This window comes from Periplaneta americana, chromosome 13 (genome assembly GCF_040183065.1).
Source record: "Periplaneta americana isolate PAMFEO1 chromosome 13, P.americana_PAMFEO1_priV1, whole genome shotgun sequence".
NCBI classification, from domain to species: Eukaryota; Metazoa; Arthropoda; class Insecta; order Blattodea; family Blattidae; genus Periplaneta; species Periplaneta americana.
In genome coordinates this window covers 80,042,338-80,062,830 of record NC_091129.1, presented here as the reverse complement: position 1 = coordinate 80,062,830, position 20,493 = coordinate 80,042,338, and the positions used below count along the sequence as shown (strand labels likewise).

The 20,493-nt window shown below is 35.3% G+C and overlaps 1 protein-coding gene across 1 annotated transcript in view; it reads right to left on the bottom strand.

Moving 5' to 3' along the window:
• The window catches only part of LOC138712049 (lysosomal alpha-mannosidase-like), a 41,277-nt gene that overhangs the window by 15,151 nt on the left and 5,633 nt on the right, over nt 1-20,493 (bottom strand). The window contains exons 3-8 of the mRNA XM_069843439.1: nt 16,916-16,997; nt 16,060-16,245; nt 13,847-14,052; nt 13,157-13,293; nt 9,621-9,754; nt 421-631 (exon numbers count right to left, since the gene is read on the bottom strand). Coding sequence (XP_069699540.1) covers nt 421-631; nt 9,621-9,754; nt 13,157-13,293; nt 13,847-14,052; nt 16,060-16,245; nt 16,916-16,997 — 956 coding nt within the window. The remainder of the gene's footprint in view (nt 1-420; nt 632-9,620; nt 9,755-13,156; nt 13,294-13,846; nt 14,053-16,059; nt 16,246-16,915; nt 16,998-20,493) is intronic.

The following is a 20,493-nucleotide window of genomic DNA, read 5'->3' as shown; positions in this document are numbered from 1 at the left end:
AATCTTACTTATTTTTTCCACTGCAATTTCTTATTGTTATATCAGGGCTTGATCTTAGCTTTTATACTCGATTTCGGAAGCTTCCACGCCTAAATAAAAAGGCTGGAAAACATACAGTAGGTATATAGCCTACAGTACTAATGTTTTAAACACTTGCTAGAAATATTCTCTACACAATTGCCCGGAAACTAATACAGTGCTTGTTTATGGAAAGTACTTGGTTCCTCACAAATAATTGTACAGATCTTGGAAGCGTGTCCACAGATATAAACATCCAGTCGCAAACATGTCCCCGAGTGAAATACCTTGCTGGCTCTAGTTTTTGTTGTATTTTTTTTTTTTCGCTCAAGAAAAAGAATATAAATATGACATTTAAAGTTTTGCTGATACTGTCATTCGGATCCTCTTCTAGTTATATACCTGGAGGAAGTTGTTGCCCATTCTCTCGAAGAATTTGCTCGTTGGCCGAGACGTAAAGTAGCCTGTCCAATAGGAGTGACTATCGCTCGCGTACGGGAAGAAATCGTCTTGTTTGGTGGTGTAGGTTAGACCTGCGTCATTAACAGCCTTGAGGTAGCAGGAGGGAGTCGAATAGAAGACGTTCAGACTGCTATCCGCTGCGTTCACATACCTGTAAAAGTTTGTCATACCATAATATTAACGGAAAATATCGTGAAAATATAAGGACAGTTGTTAGCCATACAGACTTAATTGTATGACAACTGATTGTGTACTGCATCTTACATATTTTGCATCTTCTGTTATCTGAATAATGTAATACATCAGACAGAACAGTTGTATCAGTAGCTATCTGTTTATACTTTACATGTACCGGCATGTTAAATATTTTTATGGTTGCTATGTTAATTAGGTAAGAGCTAAGTTAGGTAAGATCTGGCCTAGTTGAGATTAACCGGGTGGGGTTGAAGTCGACTGTGTTGTGTTCGTCTCGGTTGAGCTTGGTTACTGTCGGTTTGAACTGGATTCGAATAAAATGTGTTACGTTCAGTTGGTTGTGATTAGAGATGAACAACGATCGAGAAAGCAAGACTAACAGCTCCCGCAAAGCCGAAAACCGGCACGACAATGTTGCATACGTCGCGTCGTTGACGTAAACACTGCTTGTGAGTGTTTTGAGACGCCGGGATTGATCATTCCCGAAGTCCCGAACTCAAGCAGCCTTGAATCGCCACAGTTGTTTATCTACTTTGGTAACTGTTATATACGTATAAACAAACAAGTACCCTATTTGAAACATCATCTCTACCTTTCAGCGTATAATAATCCGTTCCCCAATCTTTATTTAATTACTAGGTCATTGTTAAAAGGCTAGGAATTTTCTTTTCATATATTTGAGATCAAGTGTACAATCTCAAGTAAAAAGATATTAACGTTATATTTTATATTTCTTAGAAATGCAAATTTATTTAAGATTTGTTTTCTTTTTTCTATTTACATAACCATTGGTAATATCATAAAACAAGACCAGAACATTTTGATAACTAAGATACTGTTCTGTTTTGTTTTTTGTGCCATTTAAACATTTATTATGTTAATTTGAGCCGTTCAGAGCAAAATTGGTGCAAGTCAAAGTTGGGTAATTAGGTTAATATGGCCTTCTTGCTATCCACTGATTACTAATAGTTTAAATAAATTGAATATTATTTGCTACTTTGCGCTGTATTTTACGGGATGTTTACTTTAACCCTCATACCCATTTTTGACTTACACCACTTCTGCTCTGAACGGCTCATGTTATTCAAAGTTACGAAATCTTTCCACGCCGACCAAATGCTATTTCGCGAATGATGAGCGAGACTCGAAGCGCACGAGAATAACGAGACGAGACTCGAAAGACAAATGCAACGAACACAACGAGCGAGAGCGGCAGTTAGTTTTGTTCATCTGTAGCTTGGTATGTGTTTGATTGTGTTGACACGTATTCAATTTAGTTTAGAAGGATTCGAGTTATTTCAGTTAACTTGGGACCGGATATATTGAATCCAGTTGCATTGGGTGAATCAGTTAACCCGAATCTGCCTAGCGGTACCGTATGGTACCACAGGTACATATAGTACTTTCCAGTCGCTGTGTTGGCAACAATGGATTATTTTTACAATTTCTCACTGTTTAGTTTACTCACTGACATTCCAGTCCTTGTTAGGAAAATAATATTTTGAAGTTATTTGGCTTTGAACAAATGTTGAAGAAATTACAAAAATTCGCCACATGTCAGAAAACCAGGCAGATTAGGGTTAATTGCCAAATTAAGTTTTTTCGTGTAAATAAAGTGAAATTTTAGGAAATTGATATATAGATCTACGCTAGAGATAGTAAATATCAATACCTTACAAACAATATACTTTGCATACTTCCACTCGGTAATGAGTTTTGCATATGAGTTCGATACCTGTTTTGGCTGAATATCGGTTGGGTTTTTTCCAGTTTTCCTCAATTGTATGGCAAATGTGGGTGGTCCATGACGAATCCTCGGCCCCATCTTGCGAAATACCTTCTCGCTATCACCAATAATTCCATCGAAACTAAATTACCAAATTGTTGAAACAGCATCGTTAAATAAGGGACTTCACCAATTTAAGATTGATTTGGGCAGAGTTGTTTGCTTTATATTGGATTGTTTTCAGTTGATTATTTGGGTTAAGTACAGCTAGTGAGAATTGCGTTAGGTTACGTTGTCTGGGTTGAGTTTATTATATCCAATGAGATGAGCCGAGTTTTGTTTTATTTTGTTTTGTTTTTATTTGGTTAGAGTTGGTTTTTCTGTTTGCCTCTAATTGTGATGGAGGATAGTTTCGTAGGACTCGTAGATGTTCAGACAGGATTTACCATAATTTTCGTGGATTGTGTTAATTTTAAAATGTAAAATGTTCTTTTTCTGAGCAACAGAAATTTTAAATGAATTAATTGTAGGTTTTCAGGCAATACTTATCACTTGCATAATTAAATTTTTACCTAAACTGGAAATTGCCTGTAAATTCTACCTAGAGCACTATCATTCTGTAACAGAAAGCTTCTTCTCCTTTTAGTAAATGTACAAATTGAATTCTATGGTTATACTACATTTCCGAGAGAAGCCATTACGAAGCGCTTTACGTTCCTCGGTCCGTCTGAATTAGCATATATTGTATCTAATTTTGTACTAATTGTTATAGAGGTTTTAGGTTATCACGGCGAATGTGTTCTGAGGCAAACACAGTTGGATATTCAAACGCTTGCTTGTGCACTGCTTATTACATTACAGAAGAGGACGACTTCGTAAGACAAAACAAGAGCTAAGTTTGTCTACGTACAGAGCTACATGTACATGGATGGGCAACTCGTGCTCACAAAGTGATAAAAAAACCTTGAAAGGGAGGAAGACAGACGGAGCCAGCCGCAGCAGTTACAAGTTGTTTGTAGTTTCGCTGCAAAAGCAGTTCACTGCCACGGTGCGCTCTGGCGGCTCATGAAGGTGGTCGTGATATCTACTCCATGATTTGAATTTCAGAATGACGCATAGTACAATAATTATAGTAATTTTAGACAGACTTTACCTAAACATACATAATAAAATTATATTATTTCCTAGCTTCGTAAATTAGTTTAGTACTGGAAACACAAATTGAATACAACGTTTTCAAAATACAACAAACATACTGTAGCTGCAACATTTATTTATTATTATATTATTTGTTAATATATCTTATTATATGTCTTATTTGAAACATAGAATGCGAGAATTTACAAGTCTTTATACATTAAAGAGTATTCCTCTGTTCTCAGAAAGGTAATAGTCTGTATTCACAGACAATAACATTTCGAGGAAATAGTTTTACAAATGTCACGGCAGATGAAATAAACTTACTTCTAAGCTCTTTCTGTACATTGAGAGCTTTTACACTTCTGTCTTGTATTAAACTCTGACTCAAGCACATACATTATATATGGAAGCAAAGAGTATAGTTGGAACTTCTTAGGCTGCATTACGAACAGTTCGATTCCTGATTTGGCTGGAATCTGAGTGGCTTGATGTATGTATGCATGTATTTATTTACACTGCAAGTGGGCAAGCACCCCGTGGCAGTGGTATATACAATATTAACAATACACAGTTAAAATACAATACATAATACAATTTACAACACATATACAATTTTATACACAATACAATAAGAATACACAATACAATTTAACACAATAATAATAAAACATAAAATAAAACACTTACTTTTACAACACAACCTACATAATTATGTATAGGTCCTACATAAGTTTCAATAGTCTTTCACTTTACTCTCATCTCATTCCCTGTAGTGGCACTATGACGCATTTCACTGACACTTTAGCACACATTTCACTGACACTCTGTAACACATTTCACTGACACTATAGAACACATTTCATTGACGCTATAAATTATCACTGATCGGAACTGTTCCCTGCACTGTAAAACCATAACTTCACTGACTCACCTCGCTTCACTGATACAACAGTTCAAATAAGTCAAATAATTGCATTCTTATGCATACTTATAAACAGAACTACATTTAAACTAAACATTTCTAGTCTAAGGCCCTCTTACACGCTATTTTTAAATAATTTACAATTCAAACCAAGGAAGTAAACTCGTAAGGCTAGATAAATACATGTCACCTTAAAAAATTAAATGTTGAATGTCACCTTAATTTTAATTTTCACTTTATACACAACTCTTTAAATTATTCTTGAATCTCCTTAAGGAAGGACAGCCCTCAAAGACCGCTGCAGGTAGGTCATTCCAATCATTTATAGTTCTGTTTAAAAATGAGAATTTACCTATATCCGTTTTCTGTTTCCTACATTTGATTTTAAAATCATGATCGTTCCTACCATAGTACGTTGGCTTTTCTAACCGAGCCGTTATGTCTACCCATGCTTTCTGACCTAGATGTGCTCTATACAGTGATGTTATTCTAGTTTTCCTACGTCTGTTTTCCAAAGTTTCCCATTTAAGTTCTTTTATCGTATCGTTCCCATCTTCTCTTTTACCTTTAACAAATTTAGCTGCCCTATACTGGATTCTTTCTAAGGAATTTATCTGATATATTCTATAGCGATCCCAACACGTAGTTCCGTATTCCATTAACGGTCGCACTAATGTTAGATATGCTAATTTCCCTCGATTTGGGGCTAGCCTTTCTCAAGATTCTCATAATAAAGTGAAGTGCCCTCCATGCTTTGCCTGTAACATTATCAACATGCTCTCCCCAAGAAAGTTTGGAGTTTAAATACACTCCTAGGTATTTACAACATTGTTCTTGCGGAATTACAACACCACTGAATTCGTAATTAAGACTAGTTTCCTCTCGGGTTTTACAAAATGTTTTAGATTTACTTTTAGAACCATTTATTTTCATCCTATGCTTTAACGCCCAGTTGTAAATGTTATTCAAGTCTGTTTGAATAGCATCTACATCTGAATTATTTCTAATCTTTCTATAGATAATGCAGTCGTCTGCAAATAGCCTCACATTTGATGTAATATCCTGGCATAGGTCATTTACGTATATTATAAAGAGTAATGGACCCAGAACGCTGCCCTGTGGCACCCCTGAACTTATATTTCCAATTTCCGATATTTCATGACCTACTCTAACTCTCTGGGTTCTACCTTTTAAGAATTCTTGGATCCATAGCACCACTCTTTTATCTATTCCTAGCCTACTTAACTTATCTATTAATATGTCATGTGGCACCAAATCAAATGCTTTCGAAAAGTCAATCACAACTGCATCGATTCTTCCGCCTCTAATCTACCTCTTCAGCTAGATCCTGAACCAGCGACGTAATTTGACTATCACATGAGAAGCCTTCCCTAAAACCATGCTGGCGGTTGTAAAACCAGACTTTCGCATTTAGAACATGACGAATATAATCCGATATCAAATGCTCCATGACTTTACATACGACAGATGTAAGGCTAATCGGTCTGTAGTTTCCGACATCTAATTTATTTCCACCTTTATGTATGGGTACCACTATAGCTGATTTCCAGTCACATGGAATAGCTGCATTGTTTATGGAAACATGAAATATACGCATTAAGTATGGAATTATGGCCTCGGAACCTAATTTAAGAATCTCTGTAGCAATACTATCTGGTCCTCGAGACTTCCGATTTTTTAATTTCGTTATTCTCTCTCTAACTCCTTTGGAAGTTATTTTGAAAGTCGAATTTGGTTCACATTCACGGTCTGTGACACAACCACTCCTATCAGCGGGATTATTATTATTATTATTATTATTATTATTATTATTATTATTATTATTATTATTATTGAAAACCGAAATGAAATAGGAATTTAATAAGTCGGCCTTTTCTTTGTCATCAGTTATACTTTCTCCGTTCTGATTTCGTAAAAGCACTACTCCTTCATTTTTCCCTTTTCTCCTGCGTACATAATTATAAAACTGTCTCCAATTGTTACTTTCATCTTCTTTTAAAATAGTTTTTAGAAAATTTTCCTGAGCTAACCTTTTTTCACACTCAAGTTTCTTAATTAATTCGATATATTTTTCCCAATGCTCATGGCTCCGTTTACGTTTGCTAAATGCGCGCCTTGTCTTTTTCTTTAAGTAGCGAATATAATTAGTGTAATATTCTGGGTCCGGATTTTTCTTAATTATTTTAGAAGGTACACATTTTACTAATGCCTCGAAAATTATACACTTCAATTTATGCCACACATTTTCCATATTTCCTTCAGTCCTTAGAAAGTCATCATGCTTTTGTCGTAGAAACGTTTGTAATTCATGGACATCGGTTTTGTTGAAGTTCCAGACAGACACTGGACTTGACCTCGGATTTACTGTGTTTTCCCAGAAGATTTCTAATAAGACGCTATTGTGATCACTTATTTTATGAAGACTTTCAGAGTTGACAAAGAGAGAGACAGGTCTTAGTAGGTAAACATCTAAGAGGGCATTGTCACGCGTCGGACCATTTACTACCTGCGTGAAATCTTTACGCCAGATCAATTCATTAACAAGGGTCTGTGCATCTGAATTTGTACCTGAAATCCCGTTCCAGTTAATTTTCGGGAGGTTTAGATCCCCAGCAATTACTACGTTTCGGTCTTCTGATACTGTATTAAGATATTCATTTAGTTTGTGCAAAGTTAAATTGTTAAATTCACTGGGTGGTCTGTAACATGCTAACATGTTCTAACATGTTCTATAGATTGATCAATTCAAGCTAAAAACATTCAGGATTTTCTATCGACTGTAAGCCAAAAGGATTTCAGAAAAAACTCGATTGCTGGTCAAGTGCTACTGTTTCTCCAAACTTACTACATTTGGTAAAAAGATTTTCTTATCCCTCTTCAAGATAATTTATAGTCACAGAAATTGAAGTTGGCTATGTTCTACATGATACTGCCACATTTCAAATTTATCCATAAATGCTCTTTGCTAGTCGATCATATGTCGTGCAATTCTGTAACTCGCACGCACAACGTGCTAACGATATTTGATATCAGTCTCACTTTGTTAATATCCCATTTTTACCTTTAGCTGTTCTAAAGCAGATTTAGATAGTGTTTCTTTACTAAAACCTTTACTGTATTTATTTGTAACATAAAATGGCATGCGTAAGAAATTGTAATAGTACATAATAGAAGCTTTATCTCTCTTCTTAATTAAAAAATCTTTCTCCTTCGACTCATCACGAAAGAAAAATGATGTGAGGAGTTTATTGTTTTTCACTTAAAACGAGCCGCCACTTATTGCAGACGCGAGTAAACTTGCACCTTGCAAGAACTATATATAGATACTACAGCTACTGCAGAGTCCGTTCTACCTGCACTGTACATGCCTGTGAAATTTATGTAGTTATTTTATTTGACTCATATGTTGATTTCCTTCACATCTCTATCTGATGAATGAAGGTCTTTTGGACACTCGTAATCTTAAAGTGTGAAGAATTATTCTACTTCTGTTGTATGGAAGCCGTTGAATCAAAATTAACTGATAGTGACTATAAAGTTATACTTAAATATAGGATGTTATAAAACGCTTTCAGTATTTTGGGGGTAGTAGTATTCATCAAAACAAGAAAAACATTCCAATAAACATGGGTCCTAAAATTAATATCTTCCGAGATAAGAGTAATAATTGCTCTTCGACGCCATAGAAGATGTTCAATATGATTTCCATTTTCTAAAAATGAGCATTCAGTATTCTAAATGGTGGTAGTAGTCATCAAAATAAGACAAAGAAGTCCAATTAACATCTTCTGAAATGTGAATATTTTTTCATCAACATGACAGGAGATGCTTAACGTGATTTCCATTGAAAAAATGAAAAATTACTATTCTGAGAGGTGGTCGTATTCATCAAAACAAAACAATAAATCTAATAAAGATGAGCCCTAAAATCAAATATTTATTTATTTATTTATTTATTTATTTATTTATTTATTTATTTATTTATTTATTTATTTATTTATTTATTTATTTATTTATTTATTTATTTATTTATTTATTTATTTATTTATTTATTTATTTATTTATTTATTTATTTATTTATTTATTTATTTATTTATTTATTTATTTATTTATTTATTTATTTATTTATTTATTTATTTATTTATTTATTTATTTATTTATTTATTTATTTATTTATTTATTTATTTATTTATTTATTTATTTATTTATTTATTTATTTATTTATTTTGTTTTGTTTGTATGTTTGTTTGTTTGTTTGTTTATTTAACATTTGGCATATATTCATCCTCCGCCCGCCCTTTTGAGAGATCTGGCGACAATTTTTAAAATACTAAGCGTAGTTCCTTTAAATCTAATCAACCTACTGAAAATTGCGTTTTCTCAAAACTACGTTTTTAGTGAATAAAATAGTTCCCGTCGACTTACATTTGCTACGATTTGAATGAAACTTTGCAAGAATACTCAGCGTAGCCTACTCCAATACATAAATCTATGCATGGAATCAGCTCTTCGCTGAAAAATTTTCATGGTACGAATTTGTAACTTTTAAAATTGAAATAAAATTTATCAAGTAAAAATTAGGATTTCTATAAAAAAAATTTATCTCATTAACCAATGTTCGAATTTAAAAATCCATGCGTAGTTTTCTTAATCATGAAAATCTTTCACAGATAATTTTAATACGCAATCAACAATTCTGAAGTCTTGAGGGATGTTTTGAATTTTCGCATAACTTAATATCATTAAAATAAGTGAAAAAATAATATCTAAGGAAGTAATGCATGAAATTTTATTAAATTTGGTACTATTATTTAAATGTGTAGATACAACAAATCTACCGAATTTCACAGCAATTAGTCAAAAAAGCTCTTAAAATGCCTTTGCCTTCAGCTGGTTTTGAATTCTCGACTCTCGCATTCATAGCAAGTAAGAAAACCATGTCACCGAGGACGAGTCTGATGAAAAACTTTGAAGGAACTCTGTCCCTCATAAAGAGTTACATACAAAATTCTTCTCCCATTTCTCACCCACTAACTTCTGAAGCTGAGAACGTAGTTAAATGAAACATCAGTACTAAAACATAAGTAAGTACATGTGAAATAAGCCGTAGATTATTTAATCTGCAAGATTATCTACCTGATTAGCTTGTCCAAGTTCTTGTACCACATGTTGGCGTCTTGGTAATGAAAATCCTCTCCCATTGTCAAAATTATGTTCTGACTTGTGTACGAAGACGCCTGCTGCTTGACAAATGCAACAAAGTCTTGTATCTGTAGAAGAGAATTAGGACAGAAATTAGTATTTTTCAGACCTGACTTCGCTACTACTATCGGAAATATTCACATTACAAGATAATGGCCGACATGAGTATGCCAATGGTTCGTGCATAATGAAGAGCCTTGGCATACGGCTTATAAATATATATGGTGATAGAAGTAACATTTTGTAAATTGAACAACTGAGTTATGAATATAGGCCTAATGGATAAATGAATTAATTACTGAGATGTAATGAAAGAATTTATGGTAACATTAATATGGGAAATTTCTTAATATATGAAGGAGCGAAAATAAAATTGCAGAGAGAGTGACTGAACTAAAAGACGAAATCACGAAGTAAAAAGTGGACTCGGAAATTTATAGATGTTTGAACAGTGAATGTTGAATAATTTATGATAGGGTAAATGAATTCATGGAATAATTCAGGAATAGGCTACACCGTGTCCCGCTTAGAGGGATCGAGAAATGAAAGCGAACCACTTAAAATCAGATGAAGATATTGTTTTGATTTACATCTGACAAGATGCAGAAACTGTAAACTGTCCAAGTTTATGCACCAATTGTTTAAAAACAGTTGCATGTTCATGCGCATGCGTACTAACATTTATCGTGGAAACAAGCCTAGCACCATTCAGTAGAACATTCCGTTATTGGACCATTCTTCTTCATCGAGGCAACAGTCACAGGGAATGTGTTTCTGGACATGTTGCAGAACTTGTTTTGTTGATCAACTCCTCCGAGAATCGGTTTTTCAGTAACATGGTGCTCCACTCCATTACTATGGAGCAGTGCGTGGCTTTTTGTAAGCAAACTTTCCCAGTAGGTTTATCGGAAGAGGAGAACCCTTGCCTGGCCACCTAGGTTATCCGTCTTGACCTTCCTCTGGGCTTTGTGGCAAGTGATGTATACCAACGTGATGCAGTAGACACTTTGGAAAAAATCAGACAACGCATTATAAATGCAGCTGCGCTAATCACTTCACAAATGTTATGGAACACTTGGCAGGATGTTGAGTACCTTTTAGATGTCTTCAGGGTAGCTCGAGGCTCACACATCGAGTTGCACTGACCATTCTCCGAAACTCGGAGAGTTTTTACATCAAGTTATATAAAAAGTTATGTTATAAAACCATTATTTAGCACTTATTTCTCGATCCCTCTAAGCGGGACACGGTGTATATAAAAGGATGGCGCAACAAAGTTGCACTTCGAAAAGACAAGAAGAGATTTTAAAATTTTAAACGAAAAAATTGATTTATGAATAAGGCGGATGGATTTACGAATGTGTTAAAACGAACATGCGAAATTGTGAATGTATAAATGTGGATATAGGTCTACATTTTGAGTGAATGAATTGAATAAGCCTCATCACCTTCCTCATCGTCGTCGTCGTCGTCGTCGTCGTCGTCATCATCATCATCATCATCATCATCATCATCATCATCATCATCAAAGATAAAACATCAAAGTACGTTGGATTTTAAAACTGGTCTACCCATTTTACTTCGGCTCCCGATATTTCTTCATCTTAAAATTTAGTAGTAAAGTATATCTTCGGAACTCATCTGTGATCCATTCTGTTTATGTGTTCCATTCAGATTTCTCTCTATTGTATGATTTCATCTGTAAGTTTCCAAATATTAATTCTGTACTATTATCCTCGCTTCGTTTCACGTCTGTTATTCTGTAATCAGTTACATTCCTCAGGTACCTCTTTTCCAATGCTTCTATTCTTTGTTCCTGCTCGTTTTTGTTAATATCTAGTGTTCTGACCAATATAATAGTGCTGGAACGGCCATTATCTTATAGAATTTATAATAGTTTCTGAAGGAACACAGGAATTTATGAACAGAATGAAGGACAATTGAATTTATGAGTATATGAAATGATACAGGAATTTCTTAATATAAATATGGACATAAGAATTTATGATATATCTAATACAAACGGGAATTCATAAACAGATGAATGAACACAGATGTTTATGGATAAATTAATTGTCACAAGAATTCATGAATAAATGAATGGACACAGAAATTTATTAATATATTAATGGAAGCAGGAATATACAGCGTGAAAGTGAAATAACCTTGCAAATTGAATGGGACGATAGGATATACTTAAATAAATAGAAAACCTATGTTATGTTTTGTGATTAGAACACGGCTAATTAGAACATTAAATTTGTAGTTTCAGCAGTCCGGTAACATCGCCGCTAACATAATCTACTCGTGATACAGATGTAAGAGGTCAACGAACTTGGTGTGTCTCTGTAGATGAGCTGCTCTCTACCTCGACGTTGTTGCAACCTACTCACATCGTGCAGTGGCTTGAAATTAGAGGTTTTTAAAATCAAATTTACACGAAAACCGTCCACGCTATTAAAATACGCCGGAGGGATAAATTATTCTTTATTAGATTTCCTTCGGTATGGACTAAAATTACGATACTACTCGCAATAATTTCCCAATAAGAGATTATTTAACATTTGAAAAAAAATGTGAAAAAAAATATTAACTTTCCACCAATATGAGTTTTTTGTTACATAAGACATGAGCTATTTCTCTTTCACCCTGTAAATATAAATGGACACATGAATTTATGGTTAGATAGCTGGACAAAGGAATTGAAGGATTCAGAACCATAGTGAGCCAAGCGCCATATATTAAACTCGTAGAAAACAAGGATTAAAATTAAGTTATTACCATAATTCAATGGAAACTTATAGCAACTAGTATAAAGTATGCACATTAAAACTAAATGATATGTCAATCTTCATTAAACTATGGTATTCACTTACCTTTAACCCTTACTTTCTCTGTTTTTAATGAGTGGCGCTTGGCCCACTATGGCTCTCAACCCTTCAATTATCAATGGATGGAAGGAAGCAGGGATTTATGAATAGAAGAAGGAACGCAGGAATTTATGTATAGGCTAATAGACGCAAGTATTTGTGAATAGACGAAAGGAAATAAGAATTTACGAACAGACAAAGGAGCGCAAGAATTTATGCACTGAAATTCATGCATATGTACGAGTGAACGCAGGAATTTATAAATACATAATTAGTTGTAGGAATTTATGAATTAGGTACAGATATAATTTTCTGTTGTTTTGAAAGGGCACACAAGTATACAAAGGAATGCGTGAATGAATATTAACTTATTAATTTATCAGTAGAAATTATGAATGTATGAATGAAAAATACAATTTATGAATGATTTTAGTGAAGAATTTGCGGATGTATGAATTTTAACAGAACACATGGATCTTTCAATTTATTAATGAAGGAATAAATTGAAGAATAGTGAAGGCTGAGACGAGTGGAATGGGTTGAAGAGAGAATTAAAAAATTGTTGAGTGGAGAATTGTAATTATGTTATTGGTGTTATACCTTCTGATCCACATTGTAATCAGGGCTTTTCTGATCGTCGATGAATGGTTGGTCCTTGCACAGAACATCGAAACAGAACCCCTTTGGAGCTGCGTAACCATTATACAACACACTTGTGAATATATCTGCCGAAGCACCTGTAAGAGAAGATTGCATTTAAAGGAGACACCGTTATATCCTTAGCTATTGACTTGTTAACATACTTCCTATATCGTAAGAATTTAACATGGTACAAGTTACATTCCAATTAATTATTATGTTATTAATCTGTACTTTTCGTGATTCAATCTGCGTACATGATATAGCATAAAATGTTATCTGAATTTACAGTACGATTATATAGTCCTGACAGTTGCCGAAATTTTCACCTGGATCAGGCGAGTCCATTAAGTTACGCCAAGTGGTGCTCAGGTTAGTCAGTCGCTTGCATTCAGAGCGATCGGATGTCAAGCGTGCGGTATAGCGTGCGTTGTGTTTCCAGTACAGTTAAGCTGTACTGCATTTGTTTACTGATCGCTGGTTCTTATCTCACTCCGGAGCTCTCCCCACTACTCCTATTACTTCCCCTCATCCGCGTCGCTGAGCTGCCAGGACTAAATAATCGGTCTGTACTTCAATGTCTTTCGACATCTCTTCTGTAGCTGTAATCTACTTGTATTACGAATGGAAACTCTTCATTTTCCAACTCACCTAGGTTGGCACTCCCTTCCCAGACCAGCTCCGGAGTCCGTGTTTTTAGTCTGTTTTCCTTGTCTTGGAAGTCTAGGCGGGAAAAGAAAAGACCATCGTAGCCCATTCCCGCAAACATGGAGGCCATCTCTCGAGAATGCCCGAATGGGTCAATCTGCCAGCCGATTCGTGGACGTCCGCACTCTCCAAACGTGTCGTTCAATTTCCTGAAATTTTGATGTAGGTACAAAGAAGTGGTAAAGAAAGAGAAGAAGTAGAAAGACAAATTATGTTAATGATCGCAAGGCATGAGGAATAGAGAAAATGATAGAAATTATTGAAAAGTGGGAGGAAGTAAAAAGAGAAATAGTTATGGTCCGTCCCAGGAATCTGTGGAGTAGAAACACGAAACAAGACCTCTGCGCAAGTAGTATGTGGGAGGGCTAGGACCAATGACTGCTCTGGGGGGAGGCATTGCTAGAACGAAGCGAGCAATCGCTTCCAGGAGGGGATAATTTCTATCTGAACTCTACTCTATCTTCTAGTGCGATCATCTTACCCCTTAGCGGACTCGAGCTGATATTGTCCACAATACACTCTAGCACAAATAGACTCCGCCCCCATATGCGCGAAGTTACGTCAGAGGACGCTAGGACGGACCATAGAGAAAAATAATGAGGGAAAAAAGAGAAGAGAGATGGAATACGAAGGAGGTTGTAAATGAACCGAAAGAGGAAATTGTAAGGATTGTACAAAAAGAGTTGGAGATGGAGAGGACAAAGGGAAACTGTAAACGACGAGATATGGGACAGGTGAAGAGTTAAAAATTGGACAGAAGACAAGAAGATGCAAGAGACAAAACGTTCAATAGTTCTGAAAGAAATGGACGAATTTGGGGAAAATGAAGCTTGTGACATGAAACTTATTTAAAAAGGAGAGGGAAAAATTCTTGATAGAAAAAAGTGACTGTACAGAATACAAAAGAACACAGAAGAGCATATACAAATACTAAAAATAAACTCAAGGGAAAATGAGTCAATTTCAAAGCGACAGAAATCCATGAAGATGAGAGGAAAATGTTTGTGGAAGAGAAAAAAACTGAACTGAAATGTAATAAAGCTGGATAAGATAAAAATAAAGACAGAAAATAAGATGGAAACGATAAGAACAAATTAAAATTACAAGAATTTGAAAGTCAAAAGGAAGAAAATTAAATATTTGAAGAAGAAAACTATAGGTGTGAAATTTTTGGAATCCTGTACTGTATTATGTATATCAAAAATCCAAAATTTAGGAGTTTATTTGATCCCAGGTAGTCATTTATACCTTTTTTGCGTGATGACGCACATTCGACAAAAGCACACATATGGATTACCAACTTTACTTTCAATGGAGGAAATTTTACTCCAGTCGGTATTAAAGTAGGCGACTCAATATCCGTTAGTGCATTTTACAAATACAAAACAATTTTAGTAATCAACAATGAATTCAGCGTTTGCAAGCTCCAATTAAATAGCTGCGACAACTGGCGGAAAAGTTTGATACAGTGCCTGGTTTATTCACTAATGTACAGTAGTGGCAAAAAAAAACCGGATCGACCCTTGTAGCTGATACAAAAGAATCCTGTGTTGTGTATTGTGTCAAACTGTGGTAATTTCAATATGGATAGTGAAGACAGAGTTATGTACTGCTATTTAATGTAAAAATACGCAGTTATCTTTGCCGAATAGAGGTAGAAATGTAATATTGATACCAGATGAAAATAAAACCCTCAAATTGTTTTCGTCTGTAAGTTTGAGGCACTGAAGGAAACAAAAGACGGTAAGAATCGAACAAATGCAATAAATTTCATTGTTGCAATTAATTATACAAGATGGATGTGTTTTGTGACTAGCAAAATTTGAATCTGTGACTCTGAAATCAGCTACAAGGGTCGGTCGGTTTTTTTTTTGCCACTACTGTACAATGTGATTTTGAAACTGAATTAGTAATCTGTCTGCTTTTGAAACTAACTCCCAACTTCACCTACTTGAAACAATGCGATGTAGCTGGAATTGAAATTTAATATTCTTACAGGCTTATAGGGGCCTTTATGGACACAGTGAAACCAGTTAAAACACAACTTCATAAAAAAGTGATGTAGCTGCTTTTGAAAATACACGACTTTATTCTCTCTCTCTCTCTCTCTCTCTCTCTCTCTCTCTCTCTCTCTCTCTCTCTCTCTTTCAGTTTACCTCAAGCCCCATGTGAACTGGTCGATGGTTGACTGATAGTGACTCGCAGCTTCATCGTTCATGCTCCAAGCTCCTCCGATGAACTCCAGGCGTCCCTCATTAACCAGGTCCTTCACTATCCCTTGAGTACTCTCATCCTGCTCAACCCACCACTTCCAGAAGAAGGCCGTCTCCACGTATATGAACCTATGGACAGATTTAGCAAGTGACGAATGAATTTATAAATATTAAACTTACCATAGGCCTACATGCTACGAGCCGAGAAGTTCGCCATTGTCAGAAATGCCATTTACTAGTGGCCTGTGACTTGAGGTGCGTCAGCAATTAGAAAAGATAACCTATTCAGCGAAACGATAATACTGTACTTACTTATTATTATTCACAAATGTACACAAATGAAGTAACTAAAAATTAACTCGAAGAAGACTAACGTTCGTTTCTTGGATTTAACACCAGAGGCATAATTTACACTCCAATTATCAAAATATTTTGTTTAATTTTTATTATATTTTCCAAAGTGAAAGGCGAATGTCAGCTAGTCACCTGGCGAATCCTCGGCCTCATCTCGCCAAATAACTCGCTATCGCCAATTTCACTGATAGGTACAACAGGCTCCGGTGCGTTCGGAACAGAGGAAAAAAAAACAAAGCATAGCAGTATTGAAAGTAGGCTATGTGCTAAGTTGAATTCCATTCCTCGATTATGCTTTCCATGTAACCTCTGATTTGTTTCATTTTTGCATAGTAGTAATATGAAATGGGTATGTTTATATGAGTATTAATACATGGAATAATTAAAATGCGAAGAAGCATGGTTCACCGTTGGCCTACTACAGAAGCTGAAGTATCTGTTTTACCTTCGTTCAGGATTTTTGAGCAGAGCGTCCAACACTGAGTCTATGATGTATTGCACTCCAGCATTTTGGATTGAGTTGTTGCCTGAAAAATATTTTTTGTTAGTAGATGTGGATTTATACAGCAATTATACGGGACATCATTTTATTTTTACTAATATTTTTAATATTAACCTGGCTATACCTTTGGATTAACGGTTGAAAACAGAAAACACCGTTTGCTACCCCTTCCACGAACGGAGTTCGATGATACTGATGTAAAATACAAACAAATCACTTTACTAGGTATGGGGGGGAGATAAATAGTTCGTCCATTTACGTAAACTAGGATATTGTCGCAAGTTTGAGTTTGATAATTTTCATTAGGTTTTTTTAAATCAATATACAGTACAGTATTAACAATAAGTGTTTTTACTCACGAACTGAGTTATCCATGCGAACGTATTCATTATGCAGTGTACTGTATATTATACTGTCTACAGCACAGAGTACAATGCAGAGAATGAAGTTAAATTGAAAAATAATCATAATATGGATATTTAAACATATTTTTTGAAAATGGTGGCCGTTAATTTCGATACAGGCTTCAGTTTTTTTGTGCTTATTATCGCACTATAGACTATTGCATCTAATTCCAGTTTCGTCCTTCGTACTAGTAACTCATGCTGAACTAATTCTGTACCTAGTCTATAAAAGAGTAATTACCTTACGTACTGTAAATTCAATCTTCACTTCTGCCCGATCCGAAAAGATAAAATTACTCAGACATGCTATCTACTGTCCGTTCAAGTAGTTATGTCGCAGGATCGTAGAAAGAGGGGAAATCACGTGACAGTTAATTACTGTGCTCCAACCACGAGAAAGTCTCCGCCGGATGAGACGAAGGAGGGTAATGCTGTGAATGAATGTTGATGTCATGAGATGTCATAAGGTCACACACCTGGGTACTCTTATCTCTATTGGCTAGCGCTCACAGCACAAACCATAACATTGGTACAGACATATTGATACTACCTTAGTTACAAAATTAGATCACAGTTAATCTCCTGGTCTTTTAATCTCTTCATGCAGGAAATAACATATGCAGGAGAGCGCATGGTTTTTATACTGGTGTAATAACGGTAATATTATTTATCTACTTCGTTCCAATAGATGAGGCAATAGTAAGCACATTCCTTTCACGGTTGATCTCCTGGTTGGAGAACACTACTTAACGAGACCCTTTTATTTAAGTTATTTTAAACAGTTGTATAATATCACAACAGAAATTAATGTTTTCGAAAAAGAGCCAAGACAGCCCAGCCACTAGCTTTACAGAGGGGCGACTAAAAGTAGGTGGGGGAAATCGGGATGCGACGTAGGCAAACGGACGACAGTACCTGTGCGAAAATATGATTCAATATTGAAAGCTCTTTCGTCGCTGAAAAATGCGAACATATTTCTGAAACGTACTATACTCACTAACTCAGTACTATATGCGACCTTGGTTCTGTGTGGAGGACAGCTGGAACTTCATTAGCAGAAGGAATGGGAGTGAAGTACATACAAAAACTCAGGTACAATAAAAATTGAAGTAAAAATAAAATGATGTCCCTCTACATACAAACGCATTACATTATCACTGTCTGTTATCTTCGCCATCTATTCATAGAAGTAGTGACTAAAGAAGCCACACTTACACGAACAAATTATCGATCACTATCGATTAGTAAGGGTCAGGTATCTTTGAACGCCAATGTACTACACCAATCCCTTTCACATTTTGAATTCACGAGCAAACATTGTCATGGTGCAGATAAAAAATTTAATTTTTTTTTCTTCCACCATGTTAAAATGTCCAAACAAGTGCTTATGCAAATTTTGGCCACTCGAGCGTAATAACGAAGGCCGTCCAGAAAGTAAATTTCTCTGAGGCCTTTTACAGAAAAAAAAATACAATTTCATAGAAAGGTATGTTGGCACAGATAAATCAAGTATTATTGAACTATTTTTCAACACATTCCCCACCAGAATTGACATAGCTTATTTGTCATACCGTGGAATCAAGAGAGAGGTGCAGACAGCTGTCACACACTGGTTCCGATCCAACCGCCAGATTTCTACGACACAAGAATACAAAAGTTGATCCCATGTCATGACAAAATATGTCTCAATTCCGGTGGGGAATAAGATCCAAAACAGTTCAACAGTTGCTGTATCTGTTCCAATAAATCCTTCCACGAAATTGTATTTTCTTTATGTAAACGGCCCCAGACAAACTTACTTTCTGAACAGCCTTCGTAATTGCACTCGAGTTGTCAAAATTTGTATAAGTATTTGTATTGACATTATTAACATCGTGGAAGAAATAATAATGACATTTTTATCTGCACCCATCAGAATGTTTGCCTGTCAATTTCTTTATTACAGTAAGCCAAAGAAGTTTATACTATGAATATTATACTTCCCACCGTAAAGACTGGATGTGGGGTTACATCTCGATGAATTCCATGCATCTTAATGGATAGTATGCCGTATACATGCTACGATATTTTAGACCCAGTTCTGTAATTGAAATACACCTTACAAAATTGTACTAACACTCTGTAATCGTGCATTGTAGTAAAGGGGAGGTGAAATCATAGCTCGGCCTATTTCTTTCATTTTAAAGTGTGTGTGTGTGCGTGCGTGTGTGTGTATTTTTTTTATAATCTCTCCTACTCAACTCCCTCCTCTCCTTCTTGTGGTGTAACCTGTTTTCCCAAACGATTCTCTGGGGACCATTTTTCACGGCGGTATAACCGATCTTTCTAATACTGAGGAAATGCAGTATTTAAGCATGTCCAGGTGCTTTGAGGTAGCATCACTGTACTTTTGTTACGCGTACTGTCATGGCGTGGATAAGCGTTCCTTGAAGTGGCGTTCTGCAAAGGCCGATAGATCTACATATGTAATCCTCCTGGCTAGGTCCGATGGAGCCGCTGACTAAAGGCAGGTACGGTCCTTCACGCAAAAAAGGGGTTGAGAGAAGTGATTTAACTGCCAATTTTCTTAAGGGGTCAAGTACAGCTTACAGCAGTAAAATTTTGGAAATATGCAACATGTTTTTTTCTCTATTACTGTATCTTGTACAATAATGAGTCCTTCTGCTATATGAAAAGAATATTTTTACGATTTAAAAAAATAATTTATATTTCTTTTTCAGAATTCAAAATGGTGGCAGTTCACTGTGCAGAGATGAAGCGTTTCCCTCGTAACTCAAAAACTATCCAACATTCTGTGATGAATTTTTTTGTGTGTATTTATGCATGTCATATCTACAATATGATGCAAAATAACTTCCCTATCTTTAATAGATTGTCTGAAAAAAATAAATCCATTTTAAAAAATGGTCAAATACAGTATTTTCAACAAAAACAAAAAAATATATAAGAAAATGTAGTTGAAAAAGCATTATATTGTAAACATGAGTTTCAGCAATAAAATAAAAGGGATAGAACATGAAAAAGTTAGTAAGTTTATGAGTTATGAGGGAAACGCTTCATCCTGCACAGTCAACTGCCACTATTTTAAATTTTGAAAAAAAAAAAAAAAAAAAAAAA